General features: G+C 35.4%; 3 protein-coding genes across 12 annotated transcripts; all 3 read right to left on the bottom strand.

Moving 5' to 3' along the window:
- Positions 1-157: 157 nt before the first annotated feature.
- LOC132634750 (F-box protein SKIP8) lies at positions 158-8,011 on the bottom strand. Of its 2 annotated transcripts, none has more exons than XM_060350796.1 (3): positions 7,428-8,011; positions 1,782-1,960; positions 158-673 (listed from the first exon to the last, which is right to left on the bottom strand). In XM_060350796.1, the coding sequence occupies exons 1-3, from the start codon at positions 7,752-7,754 to the stop codon at positions 421-423; spliced, it is 759 nt and encodes a 252-aa protein (XP_060206779.1). In that variant the 5' UTR covers positions 7,755-8,011; the 3' UTR covers positions 158-420. The 2 variants fall into 2 exon arrangements, with proteins under 2 accessions (XP_060206779.1, XP_060206778.1); XM_060350795.1 differs by having other exon boundaries at positions 1,782-1,978; positions 7,428-8,010.
- Positions 8,012-10,417: 2,406 nt separating this feature from the next.
- LOC132634748 (F-box protein CPR1-like) lies at positions 10,418-13,216 on the bottom strand. 8 transcript variants are annotated; one of them, XM_060350794.1, is made up of 3 exons: positions 12,130-13,216; positions 11,826-11,893; positions 10,418-11,089 (listed from the first exon to the last, which is right to left on the bottom strand). In XM_060350794.1, the coding sequence occupies exons 1-2, from the start codon at positions 13,092-13,094 to the stop codon at positions 11,836-11,838; spliced, it is 1,023 nt and encodes a 340-aa protein (XP_060206777.1). In that variant the 5' UTR covers positions 13,095-13,216; the 3' UTR covers positions 10,418-11,089; positions 11,826-11,835. The 8 variants fall into 8 exon arrangements, 6 of the variants coding, with proteins under 6 accessions (XP_060206777.1, XP_060206773.1, XP_060206774.1 ...); XR_009580326.1 differs by having other exon boundaries at positions 10,957-11,093; positions 11,826-11,968; XR_009580327.1 differs by having other exon boundaries at positions 10,957-11,089; positions 11,826-11,968.
- A 1,022-nt stretch (positions 13,217-14,238) lies between these two features.
- Positions 14,239-19,768, bottom strand: LOC132634747 (SUN domain-containing protein 5). 2 transcript variants are annotated; one of them, XM_060350787.1, is made up of 5 exons: positions 19,538-19,768; positions 18,550-18,642; positions 16,841-18,174; positions 16,667-16,752; positions 14,239-14,614 (listed from the first exon to the last, which is right to left on the bottom strand). In XM_060350787.1, exons 1-5 carry the CDS (start codon positions 19,629-19,631, stop codon positions 14,407-14,409), a joined length of 1,815 nt encoding a protein of 604 aa, XP_060206770.1. In that variant the 5' UTR covers positions 19,632-19,768; the 3' UTR covers positions 14,239-14,406. The 2 variants fall into 2 exon arrangements, with proteins under 2 accessions (XP_060206770.1, XP_060206771.1); XM_060350788.1 differs by lacking the exon at positions 18,550-18,642 and having other exon boundaries at positions 19,538-19,767.
- Between the last annotated feature and the right edge of the window lie 1,107 nt (positions 19,769-20,875).

Here is a 20,875-nt window from a genome sequence, read left to right as displayed (position 1 = left end):
AGGTACAAGGTTTTGAACCGCACCAAACTGTCCCAAGTTTTCAAGGGTCAAAGGCTAATGTCGTATCTCCTAGGCTTATTAACCACATTCTTGAATTACAAGACTAATCCAAGAGGGGTTCCTTCTCCACGGCCATAACCATGACCACATTTGCAAATTTTGACAAATCAAACTGTGCATTTGTATACCAAGAAAGTTAGCGAAGCAAAAATCGGTGGCAAGAAACTAGAGATTTTTCTAAACCACCAAAGAGATGAAGCTGAGATTGGGCGGAGAAAAGACAAGAAGGGAAGCAGAAACTACATAAGATAATTTTATGAAGATTCCAGACGAAATCAAACCTACTATAGACGGAACTCTATACCACTTTCCAATTTCTAAAGAATAATCAATCTTCTTCACAGTTGCCTTGTTTAATCTCTATCCCTGCACAACTTGTTGTCCTGCACCTCCATGAATGAGCATCACTGAGCAGTGATGATGGACCATGTACCATCTCCCATTATGGAATTCAAACACATTAGTCACGTTACCTGATCCCATATTAAGATAAGCTTTCATAGTCACCCAAGCTGAATCTGTCATTACCCTTGCCTTTACGTCTCTAATTTCGACATCAACATTTTGCTCCCAGTTAAAAGCCAGCTGCCAGCTGCCAATGACTGCATTATAACTGCACCAGCAAATACATTTTAGAAGCAACTCCAAACGTGCCGAATGATATAAAGATGTGGAGATGAAACATGTTACACTAGATCATTCTAGCCAATGACTGCATTAAAACTGCATTGGCAAATAAATGCTAGAACCAACTACAGATGTGCTGAATGACATAAAGACGTGGAAATCAAACAGGTCACACGAAAAACAATCTCCCTAGTGAACTTGCGTTACGGCGAGCGGCAAATAGATAAATTTTGCAATTGCTGTGATGACGGTTGCACCTTAGTTGAAAAAATCAATATCAGAACAAGCTCATTAGAGAAAAAGGAAAATCAAAACTGCATCTGGCAAATATATTTTCTAATACCCTCCCACACATCTAATCCAATCTGGGTTAGACGTGGACTAGGACTGTTTTGTTTCCACCTTTTCTTCTTTACATTTTTTTTTCTTTTGTAAAAATTGAAGTAGCTTGACAAGCTGAAGAATGATCCTCGAAAGTAGAGGATAATAGGCGGAAGAGTGTGCCTGAGATAGAAAGAAAAGGCTCAACACGCAAAAGACTGCCTAAAACAAAGTTAATGGTTCGAGGGACTAAATTGTGAGAAAGAAGCCCATATTGATACAAGTAAAGAAAAAGATGTTGTAGTAGCAGGCTTACTATGTTAGACTCAAATTACCATGTGAAAGAATCCAACCATCTAACCAAGACCTTAACGAAATGAGTGGAGTAACCGAAGACTATCATACACCATTCGGAAAGCCTCACACAAACAACATAGAGAGAAGTTATACATAACAAATATGAAAAGGAAGAACTCAACCCACTTGCAAATGACAAAGAAAAGTACCGACCAGCAATTCAGATCATACAAAAGCCTCTTAAAAGCGGACAACACAAAACGTAAATGCCCAGAGAAACCAAAGTCAAGAGTCTTGGTTATTCCAAGGAGAAGGATCACAAGTTTGTCACAAAATATTTCAGAGATTTTAATCACAAAAAGGAAAAAGAAGGGAGGTTAAGAGGGAGAACAAAACGACAGACATGCAAGGTGCAGATATAAAGTAGTAGTAAAACACAAAAGCCAACCCTCCTCAAAGGATGGAAAAATTCATACCCTGTAAAGTACTCCCCAGAGGCATGAAAACACTTCACATAGTCTGCATTGAGCCAAAAACGCTCCATAGCTGGGACTGATCTTTCTTTAATAATTTTAAAAAACTCAGCATTGACATTCATAATGGCTCTTGTAGCTGCATAGTAAGCCTTCCATCCATTAATTGGAGTCACAGAATCCTGCTCCAATGTGAAATCCTAAGAGACGAGGAGAAAACAAAAGATAATCACTACACCAACACTTCCAGCCATGTGCTGGTTAAAAATAAATTTGGCGCATCCGAATGCATGTAAAAACAACAAAGTATATAGATGCTTTCCAAAATTTTCCCTAACCTTAATAACAACTTAACATGGAAGTTTGGTGTTCGAAGTCTATCATTTTAAAGGACGGGAAAGTAAGATGACAGACGTAATTATCTGATACAAAAGAAGCAGCAAGGTAAGCCCTTGTTTCCACTTCTTTCACAATGTCTTTTAGATTGCAAGATCCTCGTCCTTCAGCTTCAATTACTTTCCCTCCAATTTCCAAACAAATGACGATCATTGAGACAAGTTTTAATTGATGTAGGAAATAAATGTAAATCCGATGTCGTATTTCTTTTTTTCCATCTTAATCTATCAAGCCAAATTTCTGAATAAACGTGCCATGTGCAAGTTTTTCCACAGGGCTCAAACCAAGTCTACCAAAAGATCAGACAAGAGACAAAAGATAAAGCAATCACCCCAGGAGTAGGAGTTCATCATCTATTGAATCCTGCTTTTGTTATTGTATTCGACTTTCGCATTTTTGGTGTAAAGAAAAGCATATAGATGATACAGAGACTCTAATACAGTTCCTAGAGTCTCTTTAGTTGCTAGTTGAATTTCTATAGCTTTTATAAGGCTTCATTGTAACTATGGCCTTCACTGGCCCTTTTTTATTTCAATACAGCTTGTTACCATGTCCCCAAAAAAAAGAGAGAACAAAAGGAATTATTGTACTTTTTGTTTTTCCAATGAAAATTTTTGGGGCATTCTACAAGGTATAACATTCTTTACAAATTCTGTTTCTCAATCACTTCTAGATTGTAAACTCTCATGCTTCAACCACTACGTCATCCACTTGGGGACCTTCTGTATTATTATAGTTGGCCAGATATCCCTATGTATGTGTGCATCTACTAGTATCACAAGTCCATAGAGCTCAAATAATGTCCAAAAACTGGAAAACGAAGAAGCCCTCAAGAATTAGTGTCCACTTTCATCGAAGGGAAAGCTCTAGCACATCCTTATCAAGGAATGGAAAGCTCTACCACATGTCTTGTAGCAGTATAACACAAAGAACTTTCCCAATTACGTAACCTTTTTTCTCCCCTTGAATTCCAAATAAATGAATAAGTAACTTACTGTCCTTGTATATCCTTTTCTTACCATTTTAACATTGAGTATTGTGTATTTCCCTCTTCGTATACTTCTTGAATATGTTTCCCTTAACTCTTATTCTCTTATGAAAAACGGGTGCATTTATATAATTCTAACATTGTAGGTATGCCATATCAAAGGGGAGAATTCAATTTGGGGTGGATGGTATACTAAAGGTTCTGAACCCCAGGGTATAAGCATACAAATGCTGGCAGGAGGACTTGGCTATTATGTTATGCATGAAATAAGCTTTTCATCCTTAATTTGGCATAACTATTTAGCAATTCTAACACTTGGACCACAGAAACTTCACAGCGTAATAACTTCAAAGCAATTTTAGACATCAAAATCCTGTACTAAGCTTCTTTTTTATTTAAAACAATAATAATATAAGAAGTGCACTAAGCTCAAAAATCCTACAACGCTTCGCATGAAAACCAAAAATAAATAGGCAAACAGAACCTGAAAAGCTGATCATTCATCTAGAAATAAAAGGATTCACAACATTGGAAATTAGAGGAAACTGGATGATATAGCTTCCTTAATGTCTAACACTTCCATAATTTTCCTAATAGAAGAAGTTAACAAGCCGATCAGCACAGCAGCATTCTCATATACCCTTAAATGCCCACACAAATACATAAAAGCACCTGAAGGAAGACAGCTAAGAGACTATTTGACAGCAGCCTTCAGATAACCTTAATGAGCGCCTTATCTAAGATAGTGTAACTCACTTATCGTTTTACAAAAGCATCAATTAGACTGTTGATTTTCCTAATCCCAGATAACAACAGGAAATGAGATGCAGAAACACAAGTTTAATTTTTCTCAAACCATCCCCGGAATTTTTTTTTCCTAGCACTTCCATGACAATACCAATGAAATATGATGAATACTTGGGGGATGCTAGTTATGTCATACATATATGAACAAGAGAATTAAATGGTTCAACAGTTGAACTGCTAATATAGACAATACTACTCTCTTTAGCTTGGATTAAATACGGCTAAAAGCCTATCATCTACACAGTCAGTCAAAACATCCGTTTAAACTCAGTTCAGACAGAGTAAGATTAGACCACATTAACCTCTACGTGAAACATGCTTCGTTGAACTAAATCTAAGGTCGTCCAGATACCTATTCCAACATATTTGGTGAATAACAATGTTCTAAAACAAATAATTACGAGTCGTCTTCAATCATCCTCCAGCTGACTGTCAAATCAATACTGCACTTTCCCATTTTGGGATGTCCCAGAAAATTTGAAACAATTCTATTTTTAAACTCAAAACTTCCAAGTATTCATATTCATTAAAGTGTTCAAATATTAGGCTTGATGAGATTTTCACTCTATCAAGCTAGTTTTTTCAACTACCATGTTAATATTTTTTGATTGTTAACTATCATATTAATATTTTTCTTCCACCATTACTAAGGTGACACTATATATAATCTAAATTTAACATTTTATGCATACAACAACATACCAGTGTAACCCGACAAGTGGGGTCTGGGGAGGTTAGTGTGTAGGCAGACCTTACCCCTACCAGGTAGAGAGGTTGTCCTCGATAGTCAGTAACTACAACAAAATAATACTCCCTCCGTCCCAATTTAAGTGTCTTACTTCCCGTTTTGGTCTGCCCCAAAAAAGAGTGTCTCTTTCTATATTTAGTAAGTTTTCCACTTCCAACATTCTAGATGGCAAGTCTAAGACCACAAGATTCAAAAGTCTTCCTTTGTTTCTTAAACTATGGGCCCAATCAAACTAAGACACTTAAATTGGGACAGAGGGAGTGCTATAATAGAGGTACAAGACACGACAAATAATAATAGAAATCGAAAAAAATTTACTCGCTCCGTCCCAATTTAAGTGTGTTAATTTCCGGGTTGGGATCCCCTCCAGTGAAAAAGTCTCCAGTAAGGTTCAATGCACCCACTGATCAAAGCCACGTGTCAACCTTTACAATTAATGGCTTAGATAGAAACCCCTAATTCATTCTCTGTCAATTTGGTTTTCCACCGTCACCTTACTTTCAACACTCCATTCGCTGTTACCTTTCTCCTCTGCCCATCACCCACTTCCTAATACACCCTTATTTTCACTAAATATACTCCATCCCTTTCTACGTAAAGAAATAGGGTATGATAACTTGGTCTTCAAACAGCTTGGCTGAAAGTTTGCAACCATGGATGATGAGACCATAAACTTTGTCCTCTTCTTCTCCAAGGAATTTCACTCCCCAAAATAGCTATAATTTTCTTACTGTAACTTTATAAAAAACTCAGGTTTCCCTCTTCTCAATTACTATTACACAAGTTATTTATTGCTCCTTCTTCCCATGTTCATTACCTCCCAAACTCGGCTCAATGAGAACTTAGCAATTAAAAATATTAACCGATGTTCAAACAGAAATATTATTACACCGGTGAAATTGCACATTTTTCAACTCAACCCATTTCTTGTTTGAAGGTCCTCAAAATCTTTGCTTGAAAGAAGCATTTGCGGAGATATATATGTTGTGCGAGATCAATGTTGCTGAAAATATAATCTCTGTTATGAAGAACAAATTCTCTCGACCCATTTCTTGTGTTTAGCTATTTCAATTTAGCTTTATCACTTATAAAGAGGAAAGGTGTGTCGAGAGAGAATATGATTTGTTTAGAAAAAAAAAAATGAGAGTTAGGAATGTGGTGACAGCGGAAAACTAAGATGACAGAGAATGACAATGGAGTTACAATCTAATCCATTAATTATATAGGTTGACACGTGGCTTTGATCAGTGGGTGCATTGAACATTACTGGAGACTTTTCCACTGGTGGGGATCCCAACCAGTTACTTTCCTTTTTGGTCTGTCCCAAAAAAGAGTGGCTTTCTATATTTAGTAAGTTGACAATTCAAACACCCTACATGGCATGTTTAAAACCACAAGATTCAAAGGCTATTTTATTACATTGCACACATCTTTAATTTAGGACCACGAGATTCAACAGTCTCTTTTTATTCCTTAAACTTTATGCCCAATCAAACTAAGGCACTTAAATTGGGACAGAGGGGGTAACATTTTAAACATATCCAGTCAAATACAATTATATTAAATGACATGGGGACATCACAAATAATGCTAAAAAATTAGAACTTCAGGGAACTTTCAAAAGCACACCTTATGATAGAGAGCTTTCCATACATTATCATCATTTGCAGCTCTATCATATTAGTAATGTTTTTCTTCCACTATCGCTAGTATATAATTTAACATTTTAAGCATATCCAGTCAAATTTAACGTTTTTTTCACACTAATAGAGCAAAAAATTAAAAAAAAAAAAAAAAAAACTTCAAGGGAATCTTCAAAAGCACACACACCTTATGATAAAGAGCTTTCCACGCATTATCATCACTATCAGCTTTCCTCATAAATACAACACTAGTATATAATCTAAATTTAACATTTTAAGCATATCCATTCAAATTGAACATTTTTTACGCACTAATAACGTGAAAAAATTAAAACTTCAAGGGAATCTTCAAATGCACAAACCTTATGATAAAGAGATTTCCACGCATTATCATCACTAGCAGCTTTCCTCATTAATATAACACTAGTAGATAAGCTAAATTTTAAAATGTTAAGCATATCCAGTCAAATTTAAACTTTTTTTCACACTAATAATGCGACAAAATTGAAACTTCAAGGGAATTTTCAAATGCACACCTTATGATAAAGAGCTTTCCAAGCATTATCATAATTAGCAGCATTCATCGTAAGTGAATTCGTCATCGAATTTTGAAACAATTCTATTTTTAAACTAAAAACTTCCAATTATTCATATTCATTAAAATGTTCAAATGTTAGCCTTGATGTGTTATTTACTGTATCAAGCTAGCTTTTCAACTATCATTTTAAAAAATTTCTTCCACCATCACTAATATAACACTAGTATATAAGCTAAATTTATGGAGATGTCACTAATGCAAAAAACAATTAAAACTTGAGGGAAATTTCAAATGCGCACACCATACGATAAAGAGCTTTCCAAGCATTATCATCATTAGCAACTTTCAAAATAATACGATAATCGAAGTACAGGAAACAACATATAATAATAGAAACTAAAAGAGCTAGGTTTGACAATGCTCAACTATCTACTTGCCTTCTACCTAAACTCAACATTTTAAACACATCCAGTCAAATACAATTATCACTACTAACGCGAAAAAAATTAAAACTTTGAAATGCACAGACCTTATGATAAAGAGCTTTCCAAGCATTATCATCATTAGCAGCTTTCCTCATAAGAGAATTAGTCATAGATAACCTACATAAACTCGGATAATCCAAATAACTCAACGCATGTGTCGTTATCTCTGGTACTAATTGTTCCATCATCGATGCTCCCGTTAACTTCTCAACCATATCTCCACCGTTAATCAAATGCGACGCCGTCGTTTCCTCTCCACCGTTCGATTTTACTGCTTTTTTTGATCGGAGAGTTATAAAAGCTGCTGACGTGGCGAAAACGCAACAGATAAACGTGATGGCGCCGGTGACGGAGAAGAAGTTAATTTCCATTCATAAGTCATGAAAAATTTCATGAATAAAATATAATAATATTTTATCCAGTACGGTGATTTCCACAGAGTGTTTTTGTGGAGGTAAATTGAAATTTGAAAAGGAAAGGAAAGGAGTTAAATTAGGGTTGCAGAGAAATCATTTTTGTTCCTAAATTGAAACCCTATTTGTATTTACTGGTATTAAAAATGGAGACTGAGGAATTTGGTTACTGTAAGGAAAAAGTCTTATAGCAGGGGTCAAACTGAAATATGAAGAAGTAGAAGGGTGGATTTGTAAGTTATTACTCCCTCCGTTCCAATTTATGTGAAATATGAAAGGTGCGGAGGAGTTTAAGAAATAAAAGAAATTTTTGAAATTTATAATACAGAATAAATCTTACTATATTTGTATAGTTGTAATCATATCATAAAATTAAATTATTTTTAAATATAAAAAGATTGACATTATTTTTAAGACACAAGTTGTGCCAGGTAAATTGGAATGGAGGAAGAGTAATGTGTTGATAAACAAGTACATGAAAGAAATAGTGGACATTCATGAAATTTTGTGAAAAAGATAATTTAATCTAATAATCCAGTACGGTGATTTCCACAAGAAGAATGTGTGTGAGCGTTTTTAGTGGAGATAAATTGAAATTTGAAAAGGAAAGGAGTTAAATTAGGGTTGCAGGGAATTCAATTTTGTTCCTAAATTGAAACCCTATTTGTTGTATTTACTGGTTCTAAATATGGAGAGTGAGAGCAACTGTATAAGGAAAAAGTCTTGGTAAATATCAGGGGTCAAATTGAAATACGCAGAAGTAGAAGGGTGGATTTGTAAATTATTAGAGGGTGTTTGGACTGTCTTATTTGTAGTGTTTTTTGCCTTTTAAGTTTTTTTTTTCGTGTTTGAAAAAGATAAAAAGTGTTTTTAAGTAATTACTTATTTTAAGTGTTTTTTAGCTTATAAGTTGTATTTTTAAAAAAATCAATTCAAGCACCCTCCTAAGCTAATCTTCATTCATTAAGTCGTGAAAAAATCTTCGACCTTCATGAAATTGTTAAAAAGAAAAAGAAAACCTAATAATTTATCCAGTACAGTGATTTCCACTTGAAGAATTGTGTGTGCGCATTTTTCGTGGAGATGAATTGGAATTTGAAAAGGAAAGGACTAATTAGGGTCGAGAGAAATTCAATTTTGAAACCCTATTTGTTGTATTTATCGGTTTCTAAAAATGGAGAGCACTGAGGAGCAGAGGAATTTGGTTTACTGCAAGGAAAAAGTCTTGGGCGTATTAAGGGGTCAAATTGAAATAGGAAGAAGTAGAAGGGTGGATTTATAAACTACTAACATGTTGATAAATAAATACACATGATTTTTTTTAATTTCCTCCCCGCTTTTTAGGCCCGGACTAATCTGAATTAAGCTTCAATAAAGAGAAAAGTACGCCTTACTGGGATTTGTTTGCGGTGGCATTCCTGAATGAGGTCTATCTTAACTAACTTAGCATTTTTCGTATCAGGCTGGGCCTCTCCAACTGAGGTGGGCGTTGGGACCTTGATGCGCTAGCAATTGGTATGTAGCGGAATGGTTGCTCGAATTTCTCGACCTAGTATCATGCACCTGACGCTCATAATATCTATATTTAATTGTGCCCAGAGACACAGTCGAAGCACACCCATCCAATGTGCTTCTTTCACAACATATTATAGTCTTAGGTGTATTCCAATTATCTTCTAGACTTAAAAGAAGTCTTGTTCGCCCCGGACTACTTTAATATTTAGGGGTTTGTCTCGCTGATATAAAAAATCAGAAGATTCAATCCATTCCCAAACATCCTGGATTGAATCCTTAGTTGAGAGAGGGGTTAAGCCTACATAACTCAATGGGAACAACATTTTCTTTCAGCTATGCTATATAAATGGGCTACCTTGTGAAATAAAAGATAAAATATTATTTGTAACTATACAAGTAAGTAACATCCAAAATATAATCTAGAACAACTAAGAAAAAAAACCAAGCAGCTTGCGGGCCGATCGTAATTACACACTAATTGGTCAGTGTGGGGTACGAGAATGTATTGTTGGCGTTCTCAGTTTCATTACAACCTTGCTTGGTCAATAAGAGGAGCCAAATGAACACGTTTGTGTCCCATGCTAAAATCTAACTTTGATTATCGTTTCCATCTGCTAAGATGAATTTAGCTTTCGAGAGTTCAAACCCCATGGTGGAGTACATGCATACTCCACCGTTTCTTTTATATGATGGTCACAATTTGATTTGTACATTGTGTTAATTATAGTGGAAGAGAAACTTCAAAAGTAATAATTTAAAAGCTAGTATGAGAAAGAGTAATATGTTAATATATGAATTGTTAAATAAATTCCAATTATTAATAGTTAATAATTGAGTAAATTTGAATGATTAAAAGTTGTGAGAATTGTAAATAATGTTGTCAATAAAAAAAGGTGTTCGACAAGATAAAAAATTGTATGGAATTATGTTATTAATGCAAAAGGTGTTCGGCATTCTAAACGTTCTAAAACTGAGAGAGTATATCATAATAATTGAAACCAAAGGAGTCGATTATTTTTATATGGATGCTAATAAAAATAATCTACTTTATAGTTGCTCATTAATATTCCTGTCTGGAGGAAATAGCGTCGAGCTTGGACATGAGAGAATGTAACTATTAATCCATACCTAAATTAAATTGCAATTTAAAGTTTTTATCAATTTCCATAATGGAAAGTTTTTTATCATGATCCTTGTTAGACAACCTACGCTCTCCCTGGAAAAATAAATAATCTCCATTTGTAGAAATATATACAAGTGCGCATTCTGTTAGGTAGCAGTAGCCAGTAGGATAGATCCATTATGGCAGGATGGACTGTTCTCGAATGCTCGCTTGTTCAAGCTCAAGGGATAGGATCGTTAGTATAAGTGCAAATGGAATATAACTTCCAGTTCACAAAATACACATAACTTGAGCAGATAGACATCAAGGGATCGGAATAGTTGTTTGTCACATGAGCTTTCACTTCTGAAAGTCCATTGGTGCATAAGTAACAATTAACAAAGCACCTCACTGATACATCAGTCATCACAACTCAAATGACAAGTAGAAACAGGGAACAGAACAGCAAATGAAAGTACTTTTTTTTTTTTTTTTTTTGGGGTTCTTCCAACCCCCCAGCACGGAAGTTAAAGGATAACAATAGGTCAGTGGCTACCTAAGGAGACTCCGATTTGATACACCCCCGGCTTACAAGGAGAGGTTCACTATGATGGCCTTTTTTTTTTTCCACCGCAGATATAGAAGCACCAAATGCAGGTTTTTCCTTGTGCACGGTCTGTCTTCAACATGTAGCAAACAAAACAAACCTTAGAAACTGTTCGCCTTGTTTAAGCAAAAGAGAACAGCTCTATATCAATGCCAGCTACATAAGGGACATGACAAAAGTGCTAAACAATTCAACTTAAGCAATCAATAAACACAAATATACAATAGTTAACTTATCTGGTGTATAGACAGTGCAACTTCAAGTGGTATATGCTGTCTATTAAAAATATCAACCGAACTAAAGTTGAGAAAAGTCACAAGTGGTCCTCATATCAAGCACATCATAATATAAAAAACAAGTTCCTATACCTCAAGTAAGAGAATATGAAGGTAGTAGTCCTGAAGAAACTATACATCTAGCGAGTAGCAGCAACGAGAACCAAAAGTAGTCCAGAAACATTTTTTTTTTTTGATTAAGCACCGGGTGTCCGGGTCTCTTTGAGCCCCGACTAATCCCGGGGGTGCACAGGCCCTCGGCAAGGAGTTTCCCGCAAGTGCACCACGGGTAATTCAGGGTTTTACCCCAGTCCGATGGCCCTCAGAAATTGTTTGCACCCAGTGGGTTTCGAACTTGAGACCTTGAAAGGGAGCACCCCAAGGCTCAAGCCAATTACCACCGGGCCAACCCCTGAGGGTTAAGTAGTCCAGAAACATTATGGTTTAAAGATATCCTTCACATACACGTCTTGTTCTATATTTGAAATAACAAACAGATTGCAGTCGAGATTGAGAGAAAGTACTCTTACAAGTTATTTATTACTTGATTGTTTTGATCTGAGCTTTTTCAGCCTTTCTTTTGTTGCGTTCTCTGTCCCTTCAGTAGAAAAAGGACAAACTAGGCTTTCAATATAGATTTCCTCACCAAGACAGCCATCTAAGTTCATAACATCTGGATATATGAAGGAGTCATCTTTTGAATTATATATGATGATAGTTGATCTAGAAGCAGGGATACAAATTTCAAAAAAAGAAGCTGATCTAGAAGCCGCCAATATTTGACCTTTATTTGACATGAAAAAAGGCTGAGACAAAATTCGATTAAGTAGATACCTCCTGATGGTAAACATCTTTGTCCAAGATTCTTTAACCCCGTAGTCCTTCATAACCCAAGCACCTAAATGAGTTGTCCTATAATCACTATAGACACAAAGATCACTTCCCAACTTTCCCACCCACAAATCACTCTCTCCTACTCCATAGGAAGGCTTCTCCATCTTTTCCCATTTCTCATTAGCTAAATCAAAAGAAATAATGTTCCTGCCCCAACGCATAATTGGACCACTAGTAATAGTATCCCAATGAAGCTTCCCATTCGCAAACAAACCTGTACCATATAATTTCATTTTTTGAGAAGAGCCTGGAGCATTTAATATCTCCCAACAGTAATCAACACTAGTCCAAGAATCACTCTTTAGACTATATACTTTGACCTCCACGCCATCCGAACCATAAGAAATGCCCACCACCTTATAATCATCACGGAACTCATCATATCCAAAACCATATATGACATAGTAGTTTTTCTTGAATCTAGGTTTAAAATCAGGTAAATTCTTGTGCTTTCTAGTTGTTGGGTTCCATAGAAGAGAATATTTTATATAATCAGCAAGAAAAATCAATCCATTGCAAGAAACCGTGAAATCGATTCTGTTTTCAATGGGAAAATCCAAGTCGAGAACCTGGGTAACAGAGTCATAAAATAAAGAGCTAATAGAACATTCTTTAAAAATCCTTTTAGCTCCACTAGAACCCGAAATAAGTATATGGTGGGTGTCTTCCTTGTTCTTTGATAAACTGAGATGGGTGTTGATAAATTGAGGGCTAGAAATTAAAGCAAGCCAAGATTTTGAAACAGACCTGAATTTCAAGAGTGATTTCACTGGAAGCCTTGTGAGGATTTCAGTGATGATTTCTTCGGGCAGAATAGGGATTTTTGAGCTTGAATTTGATGGAATTTGAGCTCGTTTTATACGTTTGCTCCGCCTAAGGGGTCGATTGGAGGCTTCAGATTCCATTAGGGTTGCACAAATTTGAGCTCTTTCAAGTGAAAAAAGAAGCCTTTGTTTCTTCTTCTTGGAAATTTCCAAACAAGTAAAAAAGCAGCAGGAGGTTTGAAATTGGAAAGTGACAAAGAAGCCTTTTTGACTTCTTAAATCTTGTCCATGAATTGGGCTATGCTAAAACTTGTAGCCCAAAATTAATTTCGGCCCATTTTTTTTAACGATTTGAGGGACAAAAATTAAAGACCAGTCGATGAAGGACACTCCGCGCAAAAACTTGTACTTTTTGAATTTTGATGTTTAGGAACTGTTTGGACATGAATATATTTCCTTTTCTTTAAAAAAAAAAAAAAAAAAAGGGCGGTTATATCAACACAAAAGAAGAAGAAATTCCGAGTTTTTTCTTGATCAAGTGATACCGGGTTTGAACCAGGGAAAAATCCAAAACAATGTTTGGTTATACATTAAATTGATTTCATTAAAAAATAAAAAAATCAAAGATGAGTTTCAAGTCTGAAAAAATGAATATTATCAGTTTTTCAAGTGAAGTTTTTCCATTCACAAAAAAATATTTTTTTCAAGTTAAATGCATGTTCAAACGCAACTCAACTTCCAAATATCCTTTTCAACTTCAACCTCCTTGTGTTTTAGGGAGTAACTTCAGCACTACTCCAAGGGTTTGCGAGAAGAGCCCCAAAATGTCTCTTGTGCAAAGTTATCCGTGTTCTTTTACATGGGGCACTGATGCTCCTCCATATTTCTAATATATATTAGTGCACTTCCGATCCTCCTTAAATTTCATTTATCTTTTAACGTTGAAACATGGAATGTTCACTCGTCAGCCTTGTCGTTGGTTAGAAACAATTAACTCCATGTGAGAGAAAGTGACAAGAAGAGTGCTCCTTGTTCTGTTTACAAGTCCAAACAATACTGTAGCTAAACCAAAGAGTGCTCCTCGTTCTGTTTATAAGCCCAAACAATATTGTAGCACCAGAGTTTTATTTGCACTGTTTAACGTAACGTGTTTCTAAATCAAATGTCATACATTGCGCTCATGCCACTAGACCAAAGCCCCGAGGGCTACTTCCCTCTAAGTAATTCTTCCAAGAAAAACACTATTCCAAAAAGTTGAGAGAGTAGTGTCCTCTCAAGAATAAGGGAAACAGAAAGAAACAAGATTAGTAAAATGTTAGTGCATCATCAAATACAGTCCATGATCTTCAGAGGAATAACTTTTACTAGAGTTAACTTCTTTTCAATTAAGCTTTACACTATGAGTGAACAAGTTTCTACAAGTATAAGATTATCTAGCAATGAGGTTAGTATACTAACTATAAAGCAATGTGACAAATGCAGTCAGGCTGCTGCTAACAAGAACCAACAGCCAACCTCGGCCTTTCGTGAATGCTGTTTGGAATCTCTCTGAAACAAACTTAAGAATTGCAATACATGCAAAAGATAAGCTGATTGAAAACACAGCCAACTCTCTCTTTTCCAAACTCTCTTGGTCATTCACAACCTTTTCGACTTCTAATCTGCAAAAGAAGTTCAACGCAGAGAACAGGAAAGAAAAATCAGTTCAGAATCGAGCATTGAAAAACAATACATCATGATCACGATCTTCTAAATATGAAACAAAAGCCAACTATATATCCACAAGGAAGTTTTATCATCCATTTCAATTTTCAATACAGTTTTACCCGCTAGCATAACACATACAAACTTAATATCCAAATCTGTCACCTGAAAGTTGACAGAAGAACAGTGATAAAGAGCACATAACAAAATCGACTAAAGAAATAACTTGACTAACAGAAGCGCAATGAAAAATGATATCAGCCTAATGGAAAGATATATTTAACAATCTACCGAAGCACCTTCTGGGTTCAACTGATTTGAAAATTCATATACTTACAAGAAATACATCATTTTTCATGCATAATTAATACGATGTTGTAACACACATGCTTAACATCAAAGCTTTCCATAACGATTTTGAATGGATTTCAAGTTCTCGCGCTTTTGTTGTTATACGAACTCAACTCAAGAAGTAACACTAGACTGCCAGAAATGCTATGTGCCCAAGTGGAATAAGCTAAGAAAAACTATATCAGTCTGAAGAAAGGATAATCAACAGTCTATCCAAGCTCCTTGTAGAATCAATTATTTAAAATCCATATAGATTTACGGAGAAATATATGATTTTGCAAGCATAAAATCTAAGAGTCACTCTCATGGTTAACATAAAAATATTCAGTAAGCATTTCAATGGATTTTAGCCTTTCTAATCTAGTGTAAATGAAATCCTTAGGTACTCGAACTAAATATTATAAAGAGCTGTTCAACAGGCACTAAAACAAGCAGCAGGGTTTTCCTTCACTCAGCCGGAGCTTTATATTCCAGTTGACAAGTAGAACCTACCAGAACCTTACACATTTGTGACAATCCCTTTTTACACATTTGTGACAATCCCTTTGTACTCATGTAAGATAAAGCGTATGAAGAAGCGCGTAACAGACTACTATATATATATATATTTTTTTTTGATGACATGGGAACCCGCAGCCGCTACCCTTCGGGTGCGCACAGGGTAAACCCAGCTCCTGTGCAATAGCTCACAAACCACACAGGAGAGATAACCCCAGACTACTATATATATATTTTTTTTTTTTATGATATGGGAACCCGCAGCCGCTACCCTTCGGGTGCACAGGGTAAACCCAACTCCTGTGCAATAGCTCGCAAACCACACAGGAGAGATAACCCGCACCAGGCAAGCCCTGTGCGACGAGCTCAACCCAGAAGACAAATCCCCTACTGTCGTAGGTTGAGGGTTTCGAACCTGAGACCTCCATTATGAAAGCCCCATGCTCAAACTATATTGCCTGTTGATTCATGATCAAGTCACAATGCATATCATTTCTCCAAAAGTTTCACTTTAACCTATCTTAACCATGAAAAATAAGGACCTGAAATCATCAAAAGTCAACCTAGTTTCTACAAAGTAGAATACTCTGGACCAACAAAGGCAAAAGTAAGTGGAATAATCTGGACCAACAAAGGCAAAAGTACCGGGTTGCCCCACATGAATTGCTTTAAAACAAGAAAAGTCAAAAACACCAATAGAACAACCTTTTTCTCCAAATGCAAACATTGCGATGCATGAAAACACTAGTTAAACCCTCTGGTTGTAGTTTGCTAGAAAAATATTAAAATGAACTTCAGAGAATAACTTTTTCCAGTGCATCACCCTCATTTTTCACTTGGAACAGGAAATATAATTATGCTCAGAAAGCCTCTTTCAGCAGCTTTGCATTTTAAATTACTAAAAAAATCTTTTTTGAGGTGTTAGAGAAACATAAGATAAAATCTAAAATGGACCATTAACTCAGTACAACATCAAATTCCTACTGTCTTCCTAAAACCTTGAAATATAACTTCAGGGTTTCAAGTTCTCTTAAAACTTCTATATTCAAGTTGAAATACAGCGAATCAGCACTGGGAACGCAAACCTTGGAGAAAAAGGAATCAAGATAAACAGAGGCAATTCACTCAGATAATAAAACAAAATCAACTTATAGTACTACCTTAGCATGCGATTTCCGTTGACCAATAAATCCAATTGAGCTGAGACAGAAGCTTTCCAAGATTCAAGATCACTATTTTCTTTCTCCTGCAAGGAAAAAAGAGCTTGCTTTTTATGACTGAAATGTGTGCATTAGTCTGCTTTTTAGCAACAAAAAGGAAATAGTCAGGCATACCATATTCTCTTTCCATTTCAGGAGATCCTTGATCTCCAATTTGCTGTGCTCTAGGAGCTCTGAAACTTGAGAAATTTCGTTGTCTAGCTCAGGCAGAATGTCACCCTGCCTCTTGCTCAGCTCTTTAATGTACTGCTCGAGGACAGATAAGTTTAACTCGAGCGCTCTCACCTTCTGCAGCAGTATTTTTAAGACTGCATCACCGTGAGTTCTGCCATTTGACTGCTTCCTATGCTTCTTTATAAACTCGGGGCCAGTGGTTATGGTTTGTTCTTTTTTCGCTGCATCTAATGTAAGACCTTCCCCTTCATCAAAACTTCCTATCCCCTCATTTGCTGGTTCAACCACATTTTGAACGACACCCTTTGAATCTGGTATCATAGACAGCATAGCAGTTTTATTAAGATTTTCCGTTTTTTCAGGAGAAGGTTCCGGAGAACTGACAATAAGATCCTCGAGCATCTGTTCTATTGCGTCAATACCATATACCTCGACGAAACTTATAGTGCAATAAAATTCAGAACCATAATGAGTGAGTAAAGTTAGCTTCAAGTATCTAAGCCATTTAGGTTCAGGCAGCTGAAAACACTGAGCATGCTTGACATTTTCAGCAACAAAAGTTCCCAGTGGATTCCATGTCTCGGTTGGATATACCAAACTCCCGGATAACTCGAATTCTTTGAGCATAGATGAATAATGCTCGAAGTTTGCAATTTTGACTGCATCAACTAGAGTTTCATCAGCAAGCTCGATAACAAAGTACTTCCCACCCACAGAACAAGGGTTCCTGAGATACTTATCGTGATCCTTGTTCAGTACGTTGTTTGCTCCTTTAGCTTCTTTATTGTGGGCCACCACTTTAGCACCCTTGGATGACGAGGCATAATTGTAAGGCGTACCATCAGGCTCAAGCCTATGGGTGATATTTACTAACTGACTTGCAGTGCTCCCTCTCTTTTCTTGTTTTGTAATGTTTCTGAATTCTTCCAGATTCGGATAGGTCAAGTGAGTTCTTCCATTTAGTAGCCGATCTTCATTACGCCGGTTATGCACTACCGGTGGCTGCATTTGGCATATTAACATATTGTAACCTAAAATAGTTGAAACAACATCTTCCAATGCACTTGTTTTCTGAAGCGAATAATCAGGGGTTGCATTGTTGTCGTTAGGACTACAAGAATCATTAATCTTAACTGATATGTTGAGTTCCAACAGTACTTCAGTTTTGCAGCTCTTCTCTCCACTTTCTAGAAGAGGTTGTTGAGTGGAGCTGTGAAACTCACTATCGTTAACACTATAATTGGTTACAGTCTCAGCATAGGCAAGAGAAAAACCTGCATAAATTCCATCAGAACGATATATCACTGAGAAAACTAAAATATGAGCTGTGAAAGACCATTAGTATCTTATTATGCTCTACATGCTAAACTAGCCTCAAGACCACTGAACATAAATTAGATACTGAAAATTTTCCAACTACTGAAATTTACATTTAAGTGAGAGTTAAAGGACTGAAAAACGTGGAAATCAAAAGAATAATAATCAGAGGGAAGAAAAACAGTAGAAGCAGCTAAAACTTCACAGGAAAATTGAGTCTAATAGGAAAAAAAGCTTACTCACACCCTGTGTTATGTCAAACTAATAAATATATAACATGTATCAACTTTTTCTCTTAAACTTAATAAGCTACAACAACACCAACAACATACCCAGTGTAATCCCACAAGTGGGGTTTGGGAAGGATAGGATGTACGCGACCTTACCCCTACCTTTGGGGGTAGAGATGTTGTTTCCAATAGACCCTAGGCTCGAAAGAAAAGACAAGGATGTGAAGCATGGTATCAAGAAAAATATGACAACAAAATAGCAAGATAAAAAGCAAATGAAGCAACAAATAGTCATACACATTGAAGAAAAGAAACTAAGAGATTACTAATTAATATTACTAATAAGGAGACCACTCGTCCACCTACTAACCTTCCAACCTAATTCTCGACCTCCACACCTTTCTAATAGCTTATTAAACTTAATAAGCTATTGTTATAATCAAAGAAGAACACTCAACCAGAAAACAATTATTAAAACTAATTCACTTACTTTTATACTCCATAAAAATATAACAGAGCATCAAGCATATGAAAAACAAAAAACTTCAAACATTAGGATAAAGCACTTTAATTTTTAACTCATAATTCATACCCAGTGGGATTATAAAACTCATACTAAACCAAAAATAAAAACAAACCTAAGTCATCTCAGTTGTAACCAAGCACCTCCTGGAGCTAAATTAGCTAAATTTGTAAACACCATGTGCCAAAGCAAGTCTTTTTATAACATTTAATTAATAGCACTTAACTTACACTAAATGTTTATTCAAGAAGATAGTCACCAAGAAAACTAACAAAGGGTCTTTTTTAACTAAAGCTCATCCTGGAGCTAATTTAGCTAAATTTGTAAACACCATGTGCCAAAGCAAGTCTTTTTATTACATTTAATAGCACTTAATTACACTAAATGTTCATTAAGAGGATAGTAATCAAGAAAGTAACAAAGGGTCATTAAGCATACACGTAAAAGCCAAAAACTTGGGTGGGTTTTCATTTTTTTTTCTCAAATTACCCATGTTAGAAAATTATTAGAAGAAAATGGGTATGTAATATAATGAAAGAAAACCCAAACGGGTATAAGAAAATTTACCTCCATTTCCATAAACAAACTCAGGATAGAAAACAAGAAAGGCACAGAAAATTAAGAAGAAAATATTTTTCTTGGGTTCATCATGTTTCTTCATCTCTCAATACTAAGTTTCATGATTGGGTAATTGAATAGAGTACAAGTTTTATTTTATTTTTTTAACTTTTGATCAGGAAAGATGGGGAAAAAAAAATGGAATCTTGTTTTGTGTTTTTTTGAGGAGTTTTTGTCGAGTTCCCTAACTAGCGGAAACTACTTTCCTTTTTTATCTTTATTTTTTACTTATGTTTTGAAGATATTGAAATTAATCTTATCTAAAATAAAAGAATTAGTAGGTCGCTACCCAAAATCGGTAACCAAGAAGGCGACCGGGTGTTTATACCAAATCAATATATGCATGATATGTGTTTGAATATAATATTCACTTCATATAATTACTTAATCACGATAAGTTGCATTGATTTGATGTAAACACTTGATGTGCGTAAGTAATTATCAATAAAACTTGTAGTACTAGTACAAATCTCGATCCTATTTCTTTCTTGAGTGAAGGGTCGAATTTGGCCCTGAACTATTCAAAATGGAACAAATTTACCTTTCGTTAATAGTTGGGGTCAAATATGCTTTCGCTATTACTAAAACGAGTTAAATTTACTCTTATTTTCATATGATAGAGGCTTAGCAACCGGTGATGTCACGTGTCTACCAATTAAGAATTATTTTTTATAAATGGAAAGTAAATTTGAACCTTTTGCCCTTTGCATAATCTGTTCCATGTCGCCTAGTTAAATTCCATCTAGTTAAAATAAAAACTGCTAGGAGAATATGACAAAAATACTTGGGTTGATTTAAAATGGTCCGTTAAAATATACATTGAGCAACTTTTAATCTTCATTTATTATATTTATTTACTGAAATAGAGTATTTTTCTATCTGCTTTTATTAAAACACTCACGATCAGAAGCATATCAGCTGTATATATTAGAGAAAATAATTGAGATCAGCTTCTTCAAATTCATTTTTCTCCTAATTTGACTCAAAATGGATGGAATAAAATAGTATTTCATTATATAAACATATATCACTACCCCAAAATAAGGACTTTGGCAGTAATAAAAAATGACTTTAGGAAATAATAATTCCGCTAATCATCACATGTTTAAGAAGTTTTGTTTTCTTCATACATATTTGTGTTTCATGCTATATTCATGTATTAACGTTAATGAAACAATAAATGGTTTTATTATCAGTTGAATAGCAACTTATGGAGAACTGTTGCATGTTTGAATAAAACCATCAAACTTTTTCTTTTTGTAACTGCAGTATTCTGATCAGTTTGTG

This window comes from Lycium barbarum, chromosome 4 (genome assembly GCF_019175385.1).
Source record: "Lycium barbarum isolate Lr01 chromosome 4, ASM1917538v2, whole genome shotgun sequence".
NCBI classification, from domain to species: Eukaryota; Viridiplantae; Streptophyta; class Magnoliopsida; order Solanales; family Solanaceae; genus Lycium; species Lycium barbarum.
The sequence above is the reverse complement of the archived record's forward strand: the minus strand, read 5'-3'. Positions and strand labels throughout refer to the sequence as shown.

What these genes read in the sequence shown, in the direction of transcription:
- LOC132634750 (XM_060350795.1), bottom strand. Translation starts at nt 7,754, where the DNA reads ATGGAAATTAACTTCTTCTCCGTCACCGGCGCCATCACGTTTATCTGT. An exon ending in GGAAAGCTCTTTATCATAAG is followed by an intron (nt 1,979 to 7,427) that starts GTCTGTGCATTT and finishes CTCGTCTCTTAG; the next exon opens with GATTTCACATTGGAGCAGGA. An exon ending in TCTGGGGAGTACTTTACAGG is followed by an intron (nt 674 to 1,781) that starts GTATGAATTTTT and finishes TTGCTGGTGCAG; the next exon opens with TTATAATGCAGTCATTGGCA.
- LOC132634748 (XM_060350790.1), bottom strand. Translation starts at nt 13,094, where the DNA reads ATGGAATCTGAAGCCTCCAATCGACCCCTTAGGCGGAGCAAACGTATA.
- LOC132634747 (XM_060350787.1), bottom strand. Translation starts at nt 19,631, where the DNA reads ATGAAGAAACATGATGAACCCAAGAAAAATATTTTCTTCTTAATTTTC. An exon ending in GTTTGTTTATGGAAATGGAG is followed by an intron (nt 18,643 to 19,537) that starts GTAAATTTTCTT and finishes TTTCGAGCCTAG; the next exon opens with GGTCTATTGGAAACAACATC. An exon ending in CACTTGTGGGATTACACTGG is followed by an intron (nt 18,175 to 18,549) that starts GTATGTTGTTGG and finishes GAATTTATGCAG; the next exon opens with GTTTTTCTCTTGCCTATGCT.